Source organism: Aotus nancymaae, unplaced genomic scaffold (genome assembly GCF_030222135.1).
Source record: "Aotus nancymaae isolate 86718 unplaced genomic scaffold, 86718_ANA_hifiasm-v0.15.2.pri h1tg000016l, whole genome shotgun sequence".
Lineage (NCBI taxonomy): Eukaryota > Metazoa > Chordata > Mammalia > Primates > Aotidae > Aotus > Aotus nancymaae.
This window is the reverse complement of record NW_026988428.1, coordinates 6330640-6352226: the sequence shown is the minus strand read 5'-3', so window position 1 is coordinate 6352226 and position 21587 is coordinate 6330640. Positions and strand designations below refer to the sequence as shown.

Below are 21587 nucleotides of genomic sequence, written 5' to 3'. Positions count from 1 at the left end.
AAATCTGCCCGGCGGCAGCATATCTCAGAACTTCAGATGCTTGCCTCTTCCATAAAACAAACCCCAGCCACGTCACTGGCTCACAAAGACTTCAAAGTGCCTAAACTGCAGCACGTCCAGCCGCCCCTCCTGGACCTTGCTTCAAGTGTCAGAAACCTGGCCACTGGGCCAAGAAATGCCCACAGCCCAGGATTTCTCATAAGCCCGGCCCCATCTGTGCGGGGGCTCTCACAGAAAGTCAATTGTCTGACTCACGTCGTTACTGCCAGAGCTCCTGAAGCTCCAATTCTCAGCTTGGCGGCTAAAGACTAACGCTGCCCTAGCATCTCAGAAGACCCCTGGACCATCACAGATGCCAAACTTCGGGTAACTCTTACAGTGGGGGCTAAGTCCATCCCCTTCTTAATAAACACAGAGGCCACCCACTCCACGCTGCCTTCTTTTCAAGAACCTGTCTCCTTGGATGATAACTGTTGTGAGAATTAACGGCGAGGCCTCTAGGCCTCTCAAAACTCCCTAAATCTGGTGTCAATTAAGCCAGCACTCCTTTCCACATTCTTGCCTAATCACCCCCACTTGTCTACGTCCCGTTAGGCCAAAATATCCTAGCAAAATTGTCTGCCTCCTTAACTATTCCTGGGCCACAGCCACACCTCATTGCCACCCTCCTCCCCAAACCTGTACCTCCCTCAACAGCTCCAATTATGCTCCCCAACCTTAACCCTAGGATGTAAAACACCGCCTTCCCATCCATTGCTACAAGTCACTCACCCCTTATCATCCCCTTAAAACTTAACCACCCTTACCCTGCCCAGCCCCAGTATCCCATCCCACAACAGGCTTTAAAAGTAAATCCTGTTATCTCCCGTCTATTGCAACATGGCCTTTTAATTCACCCTCCTGCTTCTTTAGCATCTATACTCAAAGGGGTATCGTGTATCCCCTTCCAAAGCCCAAATTTCTTCCCCGTCTGTTATAAACTTTCACCAGCATACACACACTCTCCCTGCCAACCGTATCCAGTTAATTTCCCAAACCCCAATACCATCCACCAAACAACAGCTTCTCTCCTTCCTGGGTGCGGTTGCTACTTTCACCTCTGAATATGAGGTTTTGCTATTCTAACTAAGCCATTGTATAAATTCACTACTTATCCAACCCTATTACTCCTAAATACTTTCCTCACTCCTCCTTTTGCTCCTTAAAAAAACAGCTCTAAAAACTCCTTCCTCCCTGGCTCTCCCAAACCTGTCTCAACACTTTTTCATTATATACTGCTAAAATCCAGGGCTGTGCGGTCGGGATTCTCACGTAAGATCCAGGCCCATGGCCCGTAGCCTTTTTATCCAAACAACTTAACCTAACAGTACTGGGCTGATCCTCATGAAAACGCACAGCAGCAGACACCACCCTAATACTCTTCAAATTCCTTAAAATCACAGGCTAAGCCCCATTTACCCTCTAGCTCTCACAATCTCCAAAGTTTTCTCTTTACACCTCACACACTTTCAGCCCCTCGGCTTCTCCAACTTTATACACTCACCCCTACTACTTAAACCACACCTCAAAAAGTCTGTTTCTATTATTTTCTGACTGTGCTCAAATTCACTGTACTCAATTTACTTTTACATGCCCTGCTTTTGTTTAACTTGCCAGTTTACACTTTTCCTCCAGGCAATTACAGCTAATATTTCACTCTTAACCTGGCTCCCGTTCTCTGCTCAAACCCAATCTTGTTAATAAAAGTAAGTGGTTGCTTCCAGATACCACATGCTTCCTTATACACCATAAAAACAAAAGCTCTCCCTCCACACAGTTAACCTCCTCTAATACTATCTTTCTCCTTCTTATTTAAAACCTGTGTTTTTCCAATTAATCTCTTAATTCCTACAAAATTGTATACAAGCAACAACCAATCAGTCAATACGACAAATACCTTTCTACGACTCCACAATATTACCCCTTTCTCCAAAATCTCCCAGCAGTCTAAATTCTTTCCCATTTTTAGGTTTTCACTCCACTCCTAATCCCGCTGGAAGAAGCCTTGAGAAACCTCGCCCTTCCCCGCACAAACCTGTTATCACCCTCTCTTCTCTAATTCTTTCTCTCTCTATATAAAATAAGACAGGTATGCCATATGCAAGCCTGGAGGCTGAAAGTCTGAAGTCCTGCTTGCCTCGGCTGAAGTCTCCCATTCCCTGCCTGAGTTCGATATTGTCCCTCATCGCCCAGCAGAGCTTCCCACAAGCCCCTCACCCAACCCTGCCATCTTAACTGTTCTTATGATAATGTAAATACCTCTCACTCAACCCTGCCATCTTAACAGTTCTTATGATAATGTTAATACCTCTCACCCAACCCTGCCATTGTAACTGAACTTGTATACTCCTTGCCCCAACCCCCACCACTGTAACTGAACTTACTCCGCAACACCCCTGCCCCCAAAACACTACCCAAACCTGTAAAACCAACTCCTATCCCACTGCCCTTTGCTAATGCCTTTTCGGACTTAGCCCTCCTGTACCTGGGTGAATAAACAGCCATGTTGCTCACACAAAGCCTATTTGGAAGGTCTCTTCATTCAAAGCATGTGTTTTTTCAACACTTATCTTTCAGCACTTGATAATGTGCCACTTCCTTCCGGCTTCTACGGTTTCTGATGAGAAATGAGCTAGTTTTCTAATTGTTTTTCCCAATGAGTAAGATATAATTTCTTGGGCTGCTTTCAAGATGTTATTTTCTCCTACAGTTTTTTTATAAACCTGACTATGGTATCTCTTGGTATGAATGTGTTCAGCTTCTTGAAGCTACATGCTTGTGCCTATACCAAACTTACAAAGTTTTCAGTCATTATTTCTTTCATTTTCTTTTCATCTTGCCCTCTTTCTCCTTTCAAGAACAGAAATCTTTGGTCTTTTGTTATAGTCCCACAGGACACTGGGGATCTCTGTTTATTTGCTTTTTAAATCTATTTTCTCTAGTCTGTTCAGATTGGGTAATTTCTAATGTTCTACCTTTAAGTTCACTAATTTTTTCCTGTATCCCTTCCATTCTGCAGTAGAGCCTGGCAACTCAGGCTTTCTTATTTAGTTACTCTATTTCTCAGTTTTAAAATTTCCAATGTTATGCTCTTTATTCTCTATTTCTTTGCTAATTCTAATTTTTTTTTTATTTGTTTCAACCATGTTTGTAATCACTCATTGAATCTTTCTTACCATGGCTGCTTTAAAATGTTTGCCAAATAATTCTAACACCTCTGCACCTCAGTGTTGGCAACTATTGGTGTGCTTTACAATCAGTTTCAGATCTTCCGAATTCTTGGTGTGACAAGTGATTTTCAATTGAAACTTGGACATTTGGAAAATTAAGTTATGAGACTCCAGATCTTATACAAAGTTTCTGTTAGCTGGCTTTTTGTGATATTGCCATGGTAGGGGATGGGTGGTGTTGCTGCTTCATTACCACCAGGAGGAGGTAGTAGTCCAGATTCTCCACTCTACTTCTGTTGATACCCAAAAGTGAGAGGGCTCTTCATGATACCCATGATGAACAGGGGTGGGAGTTCTGGCTCCCCTTTAGGCCTCAACTGACATCTCCCTGGATGGGAAGCGTAGGAATAATTTATTATTGCTCCTCATGTTACCTCCATTGACACCACAGGGCCAGATGTGGCCTCCATTGGCAACACACAGTTGAGTAATGGTTAAAGTCCTGATCCTGTACTAGGACTCCGCTGATACGACCCAAGCAGGATGAGAGCAGGCTACCTCATTACTGCCAGTTGACAATGGAAGCCCAAGCTCCCCACACTGTCTCTAGTGACGCCATGGCAGAGGATGGGAGCCCTTATTATTACCCAGGTGAAGATGCCTTTGTCTGGTTTTGGTATTAGGATAATGCTGGCCTTGTAGAATGAGTTAGGAGACATTTCCTCTGATTCTGTCTTCTGGAAGAGATTATAGAGAATTAACATAAAATTTCCCTTAAATGTCTGATAGAATTCACCAATGAACCCACCTGGACTGCCCAGTCGTTTCTGATTGGATGTTAGACAGCGTGAATTTTATGTTATTTTTTCAGAGCTAGATTCTTTGTTTTCCTTATTTCTGAATCTTTGTTCTGGAACACAGCTAAGATACAGTCATGAGCCACATAATGAAGTTTCAATCAACAACAGCCCACATATACGACAGGGGTCCCATGAGTATAATACTGTCTTTTTACTGTTTAAACTTTTCCTTTGTTTAGATATGTTTAGGTACACAAATACTAACCATTATGTTACAATGCCTACAGTATTCAGTACAGTGACATGCTGTACAGGTTGGTAGCCTAGGAGCAACAGGCTGTACCATATAGGCTAGGTGTGTGGTATAATGTGCCATCTAGGTGGATATATGTACATTCTATGAGGTTTGCATATGACAAAATCTCCTAAGGACACATTTCTCAGAACATATTCCTGTCATTAAGCAACACGTGACTGTACTTAGAAACAGTCTAATCTTTTCAAATCTTACTTTTATTCTTATTTGCCAGACCAGAATAGCCTTTAGTCTACAGCTAATTTGGTCCTGCTACTAAGGCATAATTCTTCTGAGATTTCTACTTAAAGTACCATGCATTAGAGTGTCTTTCCACTCTATCTAATGGAAAAATAAATTTTGCCCAGTCCCACGTGAACTCTACGGACTGCCCCACCTAAATCATTTTCTTTCTCTGGCCTTGTAGTTTCCTCCACACATGCACTAATCAATACTGCAAAGTTACCCTCTGCAGAACTCTGGAGCTCTCTAATACTCTGCTTTTCAAATTTAAATTTCCTTGACCTCTCAAATTCTGAACTCCAACTCCTTAACTCAAAGACCAAGAAGCTCAATTTAGGTTTTTTTTCTCTGCACTGTGGCCTGGAAACTCTCTCCAGAACCTAAGATGGGGCAATCATAGAGCTCATATCATTTGTTTTTCTTCCCTTGGATCTGCCCTGTGCTCCCTATTTTCCAATGTCTGAAAACCATGGTTTCTTATATTTTGTCCCAGTTTTCAGTTAAGGCCTTAAAGTAAATTCCATCCCTATTCCATCATAGCCAGAAGCAGAAACCCCCAGACTACTTAGATTTGAATCCTGACCATATACTAGCTATGTGACCTTGAGCCAGTCTCTCAGTGTTTCCATCTTCTCATTTATAAAATGAAGATGATTATCTAACTCCTAGCATTGTTGAGATGAATTTTTAAAGTATATATAAAGGTACTGGTACAAAAATAGACATATAGCCAAATGGAACAGAATACAGTAATCAGAAATAAAGCTGCATAACTACAACTATCTGATGCTCGACAAAGTTGACAAAAATAAGCAATGGGGAAAGGACTCCCTATTTAATAATGGGTTTTGGGAAAACTGGCTACCCATATGCAAAGGAATGAAACTGGATTTCTACTCTTTACCACATGCAAAAGACAACTCAGGATAAACTAGGAAATACTGCTCTGGACATTAGCCTTGGCAAATAATTTATGGCTAAATTTATGACCCTCTAAAGCAAGGGTCCCAAACCCCAGCTGTGGACCAGTACCAGTCCATGGCCTGTCAGGAATGGGGCCGCAGAGCAGGAGGTAAGCAGCAACCACTACCACCCAAACTCTACCTCCTGTCAGATCAGTGTCAGCATTAGATTCTCATAGCATGAACCCTATTGTGAACCGCACATGCGAGGGATCTAGTTTGCATGTTCCTTATGAGAATTGAATACCCTAATGCCTGATGATCTAAGGTAGAACAATTTCATCCTCTCTCAGCCCTGGTTCATGAAATAATTGTCTTTCACGAAACCAGTCCCTGGTGTCAAACAGCACCAGGGACTTTGAAGATCACTGCTCTAAAGCAATTGCAACAAAGACAAAAACTGATAACTGGGACCTAATTAAACTAATGAGCTTTTGTTTGGCAAAAGAAACTATCAACAGAGTACACAGACAATCCACAGAATGGGAAAAAAATATCTGCAAAGTATGCATATGACAAAGTTCTAATACCAAGAATCTGTAAGGAATTTACATAACTCAACAAAGAAAAAACAACCCCATAAAAAAGTGGGCAAAGTACATAAACAGACGCTTCTCAAAATAAGACATATAAGCAGCCAACAAACGTGAAAATAATGCTCAACATCACTAACAATCAAAGAAATGCAAATTCAAAAACATAGTAAGATACCATCTCACACCAGTCAGAATGGCTATTACTAAAAGGAAAAAAAAAATAACAGATGCTAACAAGGCTGCAGAGAAAAGGGAACACTTATACACTATTGATGGGAATGTAAATTAGTTCAGCCACTGTGGAAAGCATCTGGAGATTTCTCAAAGAACTAAAAATAGAACTACCATTTGACCCAGCAATCCCATTACTGGGTATATACCCAAAGGAGAATAAATCATACTATAAAAAAGACACATGCTCTCGTATGTACATCGCAGCACTATTTACAATAGCAAAAACATGTAATCAACCTAGGTTCCCATCAATGGTGAACTGGACAAAGAAAATGTGGTACATATACACAACGGAATACTATGCAACCATAAAAATGAATGAAATCATGTCCTTTGCGGCAACACAGATATAGCTGGAGACTATTATCCAAAGCAAATTAACAAAGAAACAGAAAACCAAATACCAATACCACATGTTCTCACTTATAAGTGGGAGCTAAAAAATGGCTACATATGGACATAAAGATGGGAACAACAGAACTGGGGACTACTAGAGAGGAGAGAGAATAAGGGAGAAAGAGCTGAAAAACTTCCTATTAGGTACTATGCTCAGTATCTTGGTGACAGAATCTTTATAACCCCAAAGCTCTGCCTCAGCATCATGTAATAAGCCCATATAACAAATCTACACATGTACCCCCTAAATCTAAAATAAAACTTGAAATTATTTTTTTAAAAAAGAAAAGAATAAAGCATTATAAACAGTCAAAAAAACAAAGAAAATAATTTGAAAACTTAAATTTTATTTTTTACACTGACTTTAATTTGTGCTTTTGATGAAAACACATTTTTTACATTTTGAATACAAGTGCATTTTGTTTTTAGATTCTACACGTTATTAATGGAAAACAAATATGTAAAAAGATTGTTTATAACAGTATAGTGATTTTGCTGAATTGAAAGAAGATGTGGCTGGGTGCAGTGGCTCACATCTATAATCCCAGTACTTTGGGAGGCTGAGGTGGGTGGATCACTTGGGGTCAGGAGCTCAAGACCAGACTGGTCAAGATGATGAAACCCCACTCCTACTAAAAATACAAAAATTAGCTGGGCATGGTGATGCACACCTATAGTCCCAGCTACTTGGGAGGCTGAGGCAGGAGAATTGCTTGAACCCAGGAGGCAGAGGCTGCAGTAAGCCGAGATCATGCCACCACACTCCAGCCTGGGCAACAGACTAAGACAAGAAACACAGGAAGAAAGGAGGAAAGGAGTTAAGAAGGAAAGGAGGAAAGCAGAAAAGGGAGGGGCCATGAAATAAATATGTAATAATTTGCAAACTATATATAAAGTGTTTCTCTCAATAAATTAAAGGTAAATGTGTCTCCTGTCCTTATTTCTTTCATTTCTTCAACGTCTTTAAATTCTGATTTACAAATCTGGTGTATCTACTTAAAAGTACCTATATATTTATTATGTTAACTGGTACCATGATAATAACTGTCAGGTATAAATGATAGTAATACCATTAATTGAGTATGTACTATGTGTCAAGCATTCTGGTAAACATTTTGCACATGAAGTTTCAAGTTCCCAGATCTTAGTTTTTAAATTGTTACATTAACTTTTTATATTCCTTAAGAAAACAATAATCACTATTATACTGAGTTTCCTCATTTTCCTTCTATATACTATAATTTATTCTTCCTAAATTAACAATGGAATATGTTTTATACAAAAATTTTATCATTCCTTACACAAAGAAAGTATCACTTAAATTACTTACATACTTAAAGTTCATATTTTAATCTAATTTCAGAAGTTATTGCCTCCTTTTCTTCTACCCATTTTTCTTCTAGTGAGAGGAAAACTGTCATGGAGAGAAGGCAGTTCTTAGAACTATATACCTGCCCCTAGACATAGTTATAGAAAGATTAGGAAATGGGATACAGGAATTGTCAGGAAATGGGAAGACATTCAGTGTCTTTTAAAAAAAATTCTACTGGGACTGAACAAAAGAGATTTGAGACAATAAAACAATACCTTTCTCAGGCCACAAGAGTTACTTGACTGAACAAAAGAAAACAGAGACAATAAAGCAAATACCTTTCTCAGGCCACAAGAGTTACTCTGGCCATGGAGATAGTAAAAGAAAGCCAACTGTGACTAACGTAAAAAAGCCAGAGGACAGAGAATCTGGAAGTCAAGTAGTCAGAATGCTGGGAGGGCCATGGGGTGGGAAAATCAAATACTGTAATGACAGAAGCCCTCAAACTGGAGTATCCACTATGTGCCAGGTACTGTCTAAGCACTTTACATATTTTAATGTATTAAATCCTCACAAGTCCATGAGATAGGTACTATTAACACGATTTATAGACAAGAACACTGATGCACACTAAAGTTGGCTCCTAAAGTAACACTAAATGAATATTTAAAACATTTTTAAATTTTAAATGTAAAAAGTTTCATTTTTAAGACATTATAAATTGCATTCTAGCACAAAATCTTTAATGTATAAAGTTTCACAAAGCTCTTCTAAATGGCTGTCAAAATCAATCCCCGAGAATTCCAACTGCAAGGTTATTTCATTTTAATTTGGAAGACATTTGCCTATTTTGATGTGGTTCAGAGTAGGTCAGAGAACTTGAAATATTTAGATAAAGGAACACTCTAGGCCTAAAGCAACACCGTAGATCCTTCAGAACCTGCCAAGGCAAAAATGAAGTGTTTTGAGAGGTTTCATGATGTCTACTGACATATACATCAGGATAAGCATCAAAAATCAGAAGCACTTGTGCAGTTTTGTGCTACCTGCACTGTAAGAAATAAACCCCAGCATTTTCAAGGAACCAGGGGAGTTCTCCTTCTTGTCATAGGAACGTTGGCTCCTCACCTGACCCATAAAGCCAAGGAAGAGCACAGCCAATTTGAGAAGCATGATGGCAGAATCTCAGTGACTTATCATTATGTACTGTCACTCTGATGGTTTTTCATGATGTAGTGCTCCTTGTCCCTCTCTCCTGAGATCTTAATATTATCTCCACTGAATTACCATTGGCTCTTTCACTCAGTTTACCATTATAATCACCTGTGCCTACAACTCTGTATTATTTGTCATTACTATTTCCAGAATGAGTCCTAATAACACAATAAAAACAAAATAGAAAATAGTCCCACTTTTGAATAATGACTATATATGCATCTTCAGCATTTCACTTGTATGAAGTCCCACTTAGTATGTTATTACAGGCACATGAAAAAACATGACATTATCTTTTTTTTTTTTTTTTTTTTTTTTTTTTTTTGAGAAAGAGTCTCTCTTTGTCACCTAGACTGGAGTGCAGTGGCATGATCTCGGCTCACTGCAACCTCCACCTCCTGGGTTCAAGTGATTCTCCTGCCTCAGCCTCTTGAGTAGCTGGGACTACAGGTGCATGCCACTGTGCCTGACTAATTTTTTGTAGAAAAATAGTGCCTGACTACTTTTAGTAGAGATGGGGTTTCACCATGTTAGCCAGGATAGTCTCAATCTCTGGACCCTGTGACCAGCCCGCCTCGGACTCCCAAAGTGCTGGGATTACAGGCGTGAGCCTCTGCACTCAGCTGAAATTATTTTCTTTCTTTTTTTTCTTTTTTTGAGATGGGGGTCTCACTCTGCTATATAGGCTGCAGTGCAGTGGCACAATCATAGCTCACTACAGCCTGGAACTCCTGAGATCAAGTAATCCTCTTATCTCAGCCTCCTGAGAAGCTAGGTCTACAGCTGCACACTAGTACGCTCAGCTAATTAAAAATTTTTTTTTTCTTTTGTAGAGATGAGGCCTTACTATGTTGCCCAGCTGGTCTTGAACTCCTGGCCTCAAGTGATCCTACCACCTCAGCCTCCCAAAGTGCTGGGATTACAAACGTGAGGCACCACACCTGGCCAATACTGTATTTGTTCATAAGATGAGGTATGTTCTTTCACATATTATTTCATATATTCTTTATAGTTTAGAATATCATGAGGGACATGTGTATTCCTGCAGTCCTTCTCAGGAAAAACTTTAAAAATCTTCCTAAAGTATTCCCCTGAGAACACAATAAAGAATATTGTTACTTTCATCTGTAGAAGTAAAAATGCACAAGTACTGTGTAAGTCCCAATTAACCCAAGAAAATCCATTTTTTTATTACATGAATTCATTTTACACTAGTTTAAATTGTATAATTGGAAGATGACTCTACTTCGAAGTTTTCAAACTACATTTGTTGTTTGTATACCTGAAACTGTATTTGCTGTTTCATAATCCACAATCACCTCATCAGGTTTTACTGTTTTTGTATATAAAAAATAAAGTATGAAGGTGATAGAACAAAAGTAAATCCACAATTATCCACTCAGTAATACTGCTCCTACATAATCAATTGGGAAGTAAAATGAAAAAAACTTTAGTCTTAATTTTTCAGCTTCTACTAATCATGGCTTCTTAGCTAGCAGTTTATCTTCAGATTCTTAAGACTGTCATAAAATATCACATATGAAAATTAAGGATGGCCAGGCATGGTGGCTCGTGCCTGTAATCCCTAAACTTCGGGAGGTTGAAGTGGGAGGATCACTTGAGGTCAGGAGTTGGAGACCAGCCTGGCCAATATGGTGAAACCCCATCTCTACTAAAAATACAAAAATTAGCCGGGCATGGTAACACCCGCCTGTAATCTCAGCTACTCGGGAAACTGAGGCAGGAGAATGGCTTGAACCCGGGAGGCGGAGACTGCAATAAGCCCTGATTATGCCACTGCACTTCAGCCTCTGTGACAAAGTAAGACTCCATCTCAAAAAAAAAAAAAAAAAAAAAAAAAAAAAATTAATGATTATACCAACCCCTTAAAAATGTTAATGAATATCAGTTAGGCTTTCGTTAGTGAAAAACAGATTAGTCATCATATTTCAAATGCAGGTTTCATTATTTGAAAAACAACAAAACTAAGAAACTAGAGAATATAAATAATCCTTACTAGATAAATATCATCATTAGATTTTAAAAGGAAAGTATAAAATAAAGCATCACTATATGAAACTTTAGTGTTTTCTCCTCAATATACCAAGTTTTCATTTTAGGCTAAAAATCTTTATTATTCCTATTTTCCATAAGATAATTTTTACTTGCAGTTCCTTTAAGTCTATCAGAATTACAGATTCAAAACCTTTTATATCACATGAAGTATAGATCAACTGGCTACTTAACAAAATTGCAGTTGCCGGATGGCCTGTAATCAGAGTGGCAACTTCAAACTGCTGGTCACCTTTGTATGAGTAAGATCCAAGATTTGTGTTGACCACACATTGTCAAGACTCAGGTGCAGGGCCTATGGAATATGAGTGGTGGACTGGTTTGTGGGTTTGAGGGTCTGGGTAGAAAAGTACAAATTCTTCTTTGTGCAAAGCACAGGAGTTCAACACTGAAGATGGGCTTAGTCTATGTATGGCCTCCCCTACTCCCTCTTTAACGGAAGCTAGAGAGAATGGTCATTTTTTTAATGTTATGGTATATGCCAATATAATTGCATGAAATAAAAACAATAAGGGAACTGACTAAAACAAACAAAAAATGCTGTGGGCTGGGACTTGGTATATCTGAGTTCTGCTACAACCTGGCTGCCGACATTCTCTGAGACTTTGAACAATTCACTCATCCTGTGCCTTAGTTTCTTCATTTAAAATGAAGAAAATAAGGGCTGGCCACAATAGCCTATGCTTCTAATTCCAGCACTTTGGGAGGCCAAGGCAGGAGGATCGCTTGAGGCCAATAGTCTGAGATCACCCTGGGCAACATAGCAAGACCCTATCTGTACAAGAGTTTTTTGTTGTTGTTGTTTGTTTGGGTTTTTGTTTTTTTGTTTTTTGGGCTTTTTTACTAGCCAGGTACGGTAGTACATGCCCATGGTCCTAGCTGCTTGGGGACCTGAGGCAGGATGATCACTTGAGCTCAAGTTATGGGGAGAAATGCCAGATATAAGTGACAGGGGGATGGAGGCAGCAAACCACCTTGCCATGTATGTACCTATGAAACAATCCTGCATGATTTGCACATGTACCCCAGAACCTAAAGTACAATTAAAAATATATATATATAGGGAGCTATTATTGTGCCACTGCATTCTAGCCTGGGCCCCAAAGAAAGACCTTCTCTCAATTGATCAATCAATCAAAGAAAATAAGACAGTCCTGACCCATCTCACTGACTATTTTAATAGAAGTGACATAATATGTGAATAAGGCACTTAGAGCTGTAAAGAGTTTTTTTTTTTTAATACAAAAAACTATTATAAATATTTATAGTGTTCTGGTACTGCACTGTCAATGGACACAAATGATCTAAGGTTCATACAGCTTCTTATAGATGAAACACACATGGCAGTTTGCTCACTAATAAGAATAAATCAGTCTGATCCAAATATTTAGTAACTGGTAAAGGAAGGTTAAGTATATTTTAACTATTAATTCCAAATAAAGACAATGCAATAAATTTAAAATGCAGATATGTTTATAAACAGACTATATCACATAACTGTAAATACCAACCTATTTTTTATGAATATGGCAGGATAAAATATTCCAAAAGCAACACAAGGAATGAAAAACAGTAACACCATTTTGGACAAAACTAGGAGACAAACCACAAAACAAGTAAAAAGCCTGCCAAAAGCAATGGAGATGAAATAGGAATGTATGGTGTAGGCAGCATAGAAAGAATGCTCCAGTTGCAAATGGTAGAAAAAACAAAATCTACTTCTTGAAGTTGATGGGAACACTTTAAGGTATAAAACCCTTGTTTATATCAAAGTGCATAGGATGACAGCTAGAGATTTCCTAAATGTGGTTTGGTTCCAAGAGGCAGAGAGAACAATGCTAAGTAAGGAATCACACTAACTACATTTGCAGAGAGAAGTCTGTCTCTGTGGCTACACGAGACAAAAGACTTTGTATCATAGAACTCCCCAAAGTTGTCTATCTCCATTGGCTGGGATAAAATAAAAAATAAACAGAATTTTTAAAATCTACATCCAAAACAGAACTTTCACAAGAAAACTGTTGATACAGAACTGATAAAAATCATGACAAATACTCCACCATTAATTAATGAAACTATGCAATCAACTCTAATTTGAAATTTTAAAATATATAATTATAAAATTGTATTGACTAGAACAATAATGAATAAACTCGTAAAATCAATCTCTTACCTCTGATTGATATTTTATTTTTCCTTCTTCTAAAATACGCGCAAACTCTTCCTTCTGGTGTTCAAATTCTGACTTGAGAAATGTATGTTCATAGCGAAGCTTATTATATACAGCTCTATACTTTTCCACCTCCTAAAGTAAAGGAAGAATGCAATTTATTTATCACAGATTTATAAACAAAATTTGCACTCACTCCAATAATCACTTTTACAAATATAATTTTAAATTACATTATAGTGACCGATTCTAAAAGTAAAAAATAAATTTATCAGAAATAAAAATGAATTTGGAAAAGTCCTCGTAACAAGTATCACTCATACGGAATTAGTACATTCCTGAAAAGATACCAAAAAAGTAAATTACCATTCACTTAATCTTATTTCTTCATTGGTTCTCATTACAATAAAAGTGTATAGTATGAGGAAAGTGTTGATCTCTAGGCTTAAATAAACTAACATGTAAGAATGTTGCACACCTTTCAAAAAACAGCTAGATTTTAAAAATGTATAAGTTAGTTAAGTCAAACAAATTCAAGAGATAAAAGGTTATTTTAATATTTAGTACAGCATCTTAACATCTAATTAAATATTACAATGATAATTCAACTCAACGCACCAACCTGAAGAATACATGCAGCAACAACTCTACTGACTTACCAGGAACACAAGCAATTCCCTGGAGTGCTCTCATCCTGCTTCCTAACAGTACTCTATGAAAGCTGCTGGCATTCTGAATACTCAACAAGAAACTCAGGCAACAGAGCAGAAAGATACAGGAGACACTAACAGGAACTTACAATGAAAGCATGTCTCCTAAAATAATACCCAGTTCACCATAAATCTTTACTTGAAAGACTTCTAAGCCGGTTTATAAACCAAGAAGATGGGTTTCATGATTTTACTACAGATATTCTTTGCTATGATTTTAAAAAACAAAACAAAACAAAAAAAACTTTTATTGAACTTGATCACTTATCTTGGGTCTGAATAATTTTGTTTGTTTACAAAAATTAAATCTACTCCCAAACCATAATGGCTTGCTACCAGGAATGTACTGTAAAGATCATATTATCAAACCAGTAAGACATTATAAAAGAGGATTCTACAACTGTTTTGGGCAATGACACATCACTTGACTATAGCTCTCCAATGAGGCCCATTTTGAAGAAGACAATAATCATTTGTATGTATAAGGCCAGGTATATTTGTTAAATAAGGTAACATATATAAAATGTCTAGCAAGTGTCTAATATACTTTCTTTTTTGGAGACACAGTCTCACTCTATCACCAGGCTGGAGTGCAGTGGCACAATCCTGGCTCACTGCAACTTCCATTTTTCAGTTTCAAGCAATTCTCCTGCCTCAGCCTCCCGAGTAGCTGGGACTACGGGCACGCACCACCACACCCGGCTAATTTTTTATATTTTTAGTAGAGATGGGGTTTCACCATGTTGACCAGGAGGGTCTCGATCTCGTGACCTTGTGATCTGCCCACCTCGGCCTCCCAAAGTGCTGGGATTACAGGCGTGAGCCACCGTACCCGGCCTAATATACTTATTATCTGCAGTCTTACCCTGTCCCCTTTATTAAGCATTCAGTCATGTTACATCAACACTTCACCAACGGAGATTAGTCTCAATCTGAAGTAAAACTGTAACAGATTTTTATTTTTATGAAGTGGCAGGAAACTCTTCTCTCATTCAACAAATATTAATTGAGCACCTACTGTATACCAAAATCTGTTCTAGGAACTTGGAATATAACAATGAACAAAACAGGTAAAGGTTCCTCCTCTCATGCAACTTCCATTCTAGAGGTGGTAAAACAGAAAATAAACACAATAAATAAGCAAATTATATAGCATAGAAGGTATGTACCAGAAAAAAATTAAAAATAGAGCAAGATAAGGGGGATCTAAAGGTCTAAGCAATAATGGGAAAGGCAGGTTGCAATATTAAATAGGTAGATGGGAGCAGTCAAAGTAGGCCCCATTGAGAAAGTGACATTTTAGCAAAGACTTAAAAGAGATGAAGTTAGCTGCAACATATCTGGAGGGAGAGTATTCAAAGCAAAAGAGATGCACCAATTCGGCTGGAGGTGGTGGCTCACGCCTGTAATCCCATCACTTTGGGAGGCCAAGGCAGGCAGATCACTTGAGGTCAGGAATTCGAAATCAGTCTGGCTAACATGGTGAAACCCCATTTCTCCTAAAAATACAAAACTTAGCCAGGCATGGTGGTGCACCTGCAATCCCAGCTACTCAGGAGGCTGAGGCAGGAGAATCGCTCGAACTCGGGAGGCAGAGGTTGCAGTGAGCAAAGATTGTGCCACTGCACTCCAGGCTGGGCAACAGAGCCAGACTCTGTCTCAAAATTCTTTAAAAAATAAAAAATAAAAGCAAAAAAGAAATGCATCAATTCTGGAGTGCCAAAGAAATATCAGTAAGTCAATGTGAAAAAAGGAAAAGAGATCAGAGAAGTAATAGGAGTCCAATCCTGTGAAGCCTTAGAGGCCACTGTAATGACTGAGTAAAAAGGGGAACTACTGCAGGGTTTTGGGTTAGGGAAATGATGCTTTTCATCAAGACTTTGATCCCAAAAGGATAAATGCATAGTAAACAACATAAGTTACTTACTTCATCCAGAGTCCGAAAACGTTCTCTCATTGGAGTTTCTAATTCTTGTTGTATTTGGGCTCTTAGCAATTCCAATTTTTGTGGAGTTAATATCTAGTATGTAGAGAAATGCAAACAATTCCAAATATAAAATCACATTAAAATCAATAATTCTCCATATTTCAAAGCCTCTCTTCTAATTATGACAATGGAATTCATGAAAGTTTTCACAATATAGTTATTTTTACAGTGATCACTATACAAATAGAATCATCATTTGAAATAATACTTTAAGAATCTCAATTTCAGGCTCTCAGAGATGTCAAAAATTCCATTAACATAAAGTGAAGACAGTTACAGATTATCACTGCTATTGTAAGGAATAACTATGTTGGCAGCTAAGGCCATCATGTTGTAAACAATGGCTGATAGTCCAGTTATTTTACAAAGCAGGCAAAATAAAGGTGTAACAATTTGTTATACCAAAGAGAACCTTTCAGACTTATTTTCAGTTAGAAAAGCCTCATTTTTACTCTCACACTGAACCTAATTTAGGCTTCTCTTTGTCACACTCTCTTATAGAACTCATAATTTAATAAATAAATAAATATTTATGTAAGTCCCATATGGGAAGACACAGTCTTTATTCACCATTGTATGCCCAATACCTACCACCAATGTCTGGCACATAGGAACCACTCAATTACTATTTCATGAATGAATGAAGAAAAAAATCTAAAAGTTTATATTTATATTAATTTCTATAAAAATCATAATGTTCTATTTTATAACAGTCCAAATATTATATTCACAATATTACATTTTACTGAATGAGAGCTTACTATAAAGCATTGTACAATGCACTGTAACCTACATACCATCCTGTTTTAAGCACCTTACATGCATTAATTAATTCCTACAACAATCCCACAATGTAGCTACACTGAGGCATACAACATGTTCAAATAACTTTATAAAGATCCCAAGAACTCACATCATGCACATATCTCCCCATAAAAATTTCAAACTCTGGTATTAAAAGTAACTCATACACACAAATAACTATAAAAGTAGGCAATACAGGCTTACCAGACAGGTAAAAAAGAGAAAACACGTTTAGAATAGGAAGAATGACGCATCAAAGGAATGGGAAAACTAAAACTTACATAGAACCCAAACTCAAGCCAATTAACATTTTAATTTACCTGGGTGTCAGAGACTGTATGAGAGAAAAGGGATTCTCAAAGGTGAGTTAAAGCCCTTTTGAATGGGACCACATTAAGTACTACAGAAAATTTTAAATTGTGGGTCCCTACATTCACACTGGTAGAAATCTCTAAACACTGTAACATTTCCAAATGCTACCTTGGAGGGCTACACCTTGGCTGGGAACAAAAGGAAAACAGGTCGCAGCCAGAGTGAAAAGTTCCTGAATACCAGGTTTAGACTCTTATTATTTATTCAGTATTCAATAGTATTTACTTCAAAAATTTATTTTGTTTAAAATTAATATATAATTACATAAATAAAACAGTTCAAAAAAAAGATTAAAACGTCTTCTGACTTCAGTAATTCAATTTCCTTCTATTAAAGCAATCATTGTTAATAACTTATGTTCCCTTCTAAAACAATCTATAGCTACACAAGCATATATATTAGCTTTGATTTTTACACAAAAAGGATATTGTACATACATTTTTCTATACCTTATTTATTGAAGGTTTTTAAGCTTAAGAGTGACACTATGATATCTATATTTCACAAAGAAGCAAGATGAATCAAAAGCTTTAGTGAATGAAGCCAAAGAAACTAGATAGAAAGCTCATGTCATATTCTGGTTTATGGTATCAAGTCTGGGTGTCAGTATCAAGAGTCCAAACTAAGATGAGGTAGCAATTAAAAGGAAGAGATTAATAGGTAACTTGGTTCCTGTTTCAAATGATCTAACTTCAAAAATAAAGAAGCTAAAGCATGGGAAAATTAAGAAAATTGGAACAAAGATGGAATAGTAAAAGGTATTAAGGAATAAGTATTTTAAATATAGTAAAGGTATTATGGTTATGCTTTTAAGAGAGGCTGCACTGGTTTGTTATAGAGATATACACTCAATTATTTGTTGAAATAATATGAAAACAATCCAGAGACACTGAGGAATAAAGTGGGGGTGGGTGGGAGAAAGTAGTAGATAAAACAAGCCTGTCTCAGAGAGATTAATTATTGATGCTGGATGACAGGTACGTGGGGATGTGTTACATGTTTGAGATTTTCAAAACTGAAAGTTAACTGAAAGTAAAAAGCCTTCTACTTTCAGCCAACATAGATTAAGTGTCCAGATTCACTCTCCTGCCTGAAATAAACAAAAGAACAGACAAAAATTAAACAGTTTGCAAGACAATGGACATAAGAAAGCAAAAGACAGATCTCTGAGAGGCACAAAACACAGAAGATGAGCTTTGAGAGTTTTCAGGACCTGGCACAGGAAAGGATACCCACACAGTCATGATGCACTCCCTGAGTTGAGGAGATAGAACTGAGCATCCAGGGACACTAGAGTGGTTACAATACTAAGACAGGGTAGCAGAGAAAAGAGGACAGAGAAAAAGAACTAAGAAAATCTACAAAAGGCTGGGTGCGGTGGCTCACACCTGTAATCCCAGCACTTTGGGAGGCCGAGGCGGGTGGATCACGAGGTCAGGAGATCAAGACCATCCTGACCAACGTGGTGAAACCCCATCTCTACTAAAAATACAAACGTTAGCTAGGTGTGGTGGCACGTGCCTGTAATCCCAGCTACTCGGGAGGCTGAGGCAGAAGAATCGCTTGAACCTGGGAGGCAGAGATTACAGTGAGCTGAGATCGCACCACTGCACTCCAGCCTGGCAACAGAGTAAGACTGTCTTAAAAAAAAAAAAAAAAGAGAGAAAAAAAAAAAAAGGAAAAAGAAAACCTACAAAAAGTCTTGGCTCATTCAGTAGAGTACTGATTAGCACATGTGTCCAATGAAACTCCCTACGGCTAGTCAAAGCAACACCTTAAAAGGTTAGGATGAATACACAGAGCTCACAAAGTTAAGAATGGTTTCTGTTCCCAAAAATCAGATTAAAATCCTTCATTTCATAAAGAAATTGTTATAATACTCAGAAGAGTCTTGCCTCAGTGGTGGGAAATAATTAGCACTACACTAAATACTACTCTGCTGCTATTTAAATCCTAAAAAGACAAAACTGTTTCCAAATAATTTAACTGTGTCCAAAAATAAAGCTCAACAACATTTATCAAAATACAAAAATATTGGGAGGTGGAGATTGCAGTGGGCCGAGATCGCTCCACTGCACTCCAGCCTGGGCAACAAGAGCGAAACTCAATCTCAAAAATAAAAAAAAAAAAATCCAGCATTTTAAAAATAAAGTTCACAGTATCTAACATCCAATAAAAATTTGCTAGGCATACAAAGAAGCATGAGACAGAGAGAGAGAGAGAGAGAAAGAGAGAGAAAGAGAGAGAGAGACTGAACATGTTAGGTAAAGATAAGGAAGACATAAAAAGATCAAAACTGAACTTCCAGAGATGAAAACTACAATTTATGAGATGAAAATTACACTGCCTGGAATTGACAGCCGGTTAGATACTGCAGAAGACAAAATCAATGAATCTGAAAACATGGCAACAGAAACTAACCAAAAGGAAACCCAGAGACAAAAATACTAAAAATAAATTAATAAACAACATCAGCAAGCTATGGGAGAACTTTAGTGGTCTAATATTAGAACGTAATTAAGAGTCTCCAAAGGAGGTGAAAGAGGAGGCAGAAAATATTTTTAGAAATAATCTCCAAAAATTTTCTAAGTTTGATAAAAACTGTAAACCCAGAGACCTACAGAACTCAATAAACCCCAAGCACTATAGATATAAAGAAAACTACAAAGTATGACAATAAAATTGCTTAAAACCAGCAATAAAGAGAACAGCAGCCAAAAAACCACACAGTACATTACAAAGAACAAAGATAACCCATGCTCACTACCCTGTAGAGTGATGCAGCTGCACCATACCCAAGCGGCTCCTAATACTACATGTTCAGTTACACCATAGATGCCTCTTGGAAACAGTCCTTTAAATCCTGTAATGGTGTGCACCTCACCATTGGTCTGTGCCACCTAATGGCATACAACATTTTAAGGGTCTTCTGATCTGAGATCTCTGACAAAGGATCTCTATTTTTTTTTTTTTTTTCTGAGATAGAGTCTCGCTCTATCGCCTAGGCTGGAGTGCAGTGGCATGATCTCTGCTCACTGCAACCTCCACCTCCCAGGTTCAAGCAATTCTCCCGCCTCAGCCCCCAGGCTGGAGTGCAGTGGCATGATCTCAACTCACTGCAATCCCTGCCTCCAGGTTCAAGCAATTCTTGTGCCTCACCCTCCGCAGTAGCTGGGACAGCAGGCATGTGCCACCACCCCCTGCATGTATATTTTTAATAGAGACAGGGTTTCACCATGTTGGCCAGGCTGGTCAGATGCAAAACTGACCTCAGGTGATCCACACACCTAGGCCTCCTAACGTTCTGGGATTACAGGCATGAGCCATTGCACCCAGCAGTGTCTTAGACTTATAAAGGAATATTGCCACTACTTGTCTCCAAAGAAACTTATTAAGAATGCTTTATCATATAACAGTCTAGTGTCATTACCTGTTTTAAAATCTATAAAAACAAATCTTTAACACTGCAGCACTTGCCACTTAACAATCTAAAATAGACCAGTCTTTTACAAAAAATACTTTAAGAAGGCAAACATTGCTGTGCTAAAAATTCTTAATTAATGACTGAAACTAAGTATTATATTTTGATCTGAGCTTCCAAGTAGCCAAAACAAAATGGGAAACTGTATACTGGGTTATATAGTTTTCATTAGCACAAAAAGAGCATATTAATCATTGGTAATTTTCACTTAGTTTTATTAGAATATATCAAATGATTGCCCATATTTAAAAAGGTTTTGCTAAAATGGTACATAGTAACACAATAACAACTACATATACTGACCACTTACTAGATTAAAGCACCATACTTATACTTTTTTTTTTTTTTTTTAAAAGAGTCAGGGTCTCTCACTGTTGCCCAGGGTAAAGTGTGGTGGTGTAATCACGGCTCCCTGAGGCTTCAAACGCCTAAGCTTAAACAAGTTTCCTGTCTCAGCCTCTTTAGTAGCTGGGACTACAGGTGCATGCCACTATGTCAGGCTAATTTATTTTATTTTATTTTTTAGAGACAGAGTCTCACTATGTTACCTAGGCTGGTCTCAAACTCCTAGCCTCAAGTGATCCTCCTGCCTCTGCCTCCCAAAGTGCTCAAGGTGGGAGCCACCATGCTTGGCCTGAACTAACACTTTTTATGCATTGTCTCACTTCATCCTTACAGTCAACCTATGAGCTAGGTAGACACTATTATCATTCCCATTCACTACTGATGTAGAAATGTTCTTTAAATGAGTATCTCCCCTTTTCCTATAAAAGCCAAATAGATGACAT

At 37.9% G+C, this 21587-nt stretch overlaps 1 protein-coding gene across 7 annotated transcripts in view; it reads right to left on the bottom strand.

The window, feature by feature from the left end:
- Positions 1-21587, bottom strand: part of CEP83 (centrosomal protein 83) — a 209690-nt gene that overhangs the window by 127460 nt on the left and 60643 nt on the right. For all 7 annotated transcript variants that reach the window (XM_021675614.2, XM_021675611.2, XM_064376883.1 and 4 more), the window contains 2 exons: positions 16083-16175; positions 13449-13580 (listed from right to left, as the gene is read on the bottom strand). In XM_021675614.2, the coding sequence (XP_021531289.1) occupies positions 13449-13580; positions 16083-16175 (225 nt within the window). The remainder of the gene's footprint in view (positions 1-13448; positions 13581-16082; positions 16176-21587) is intronic.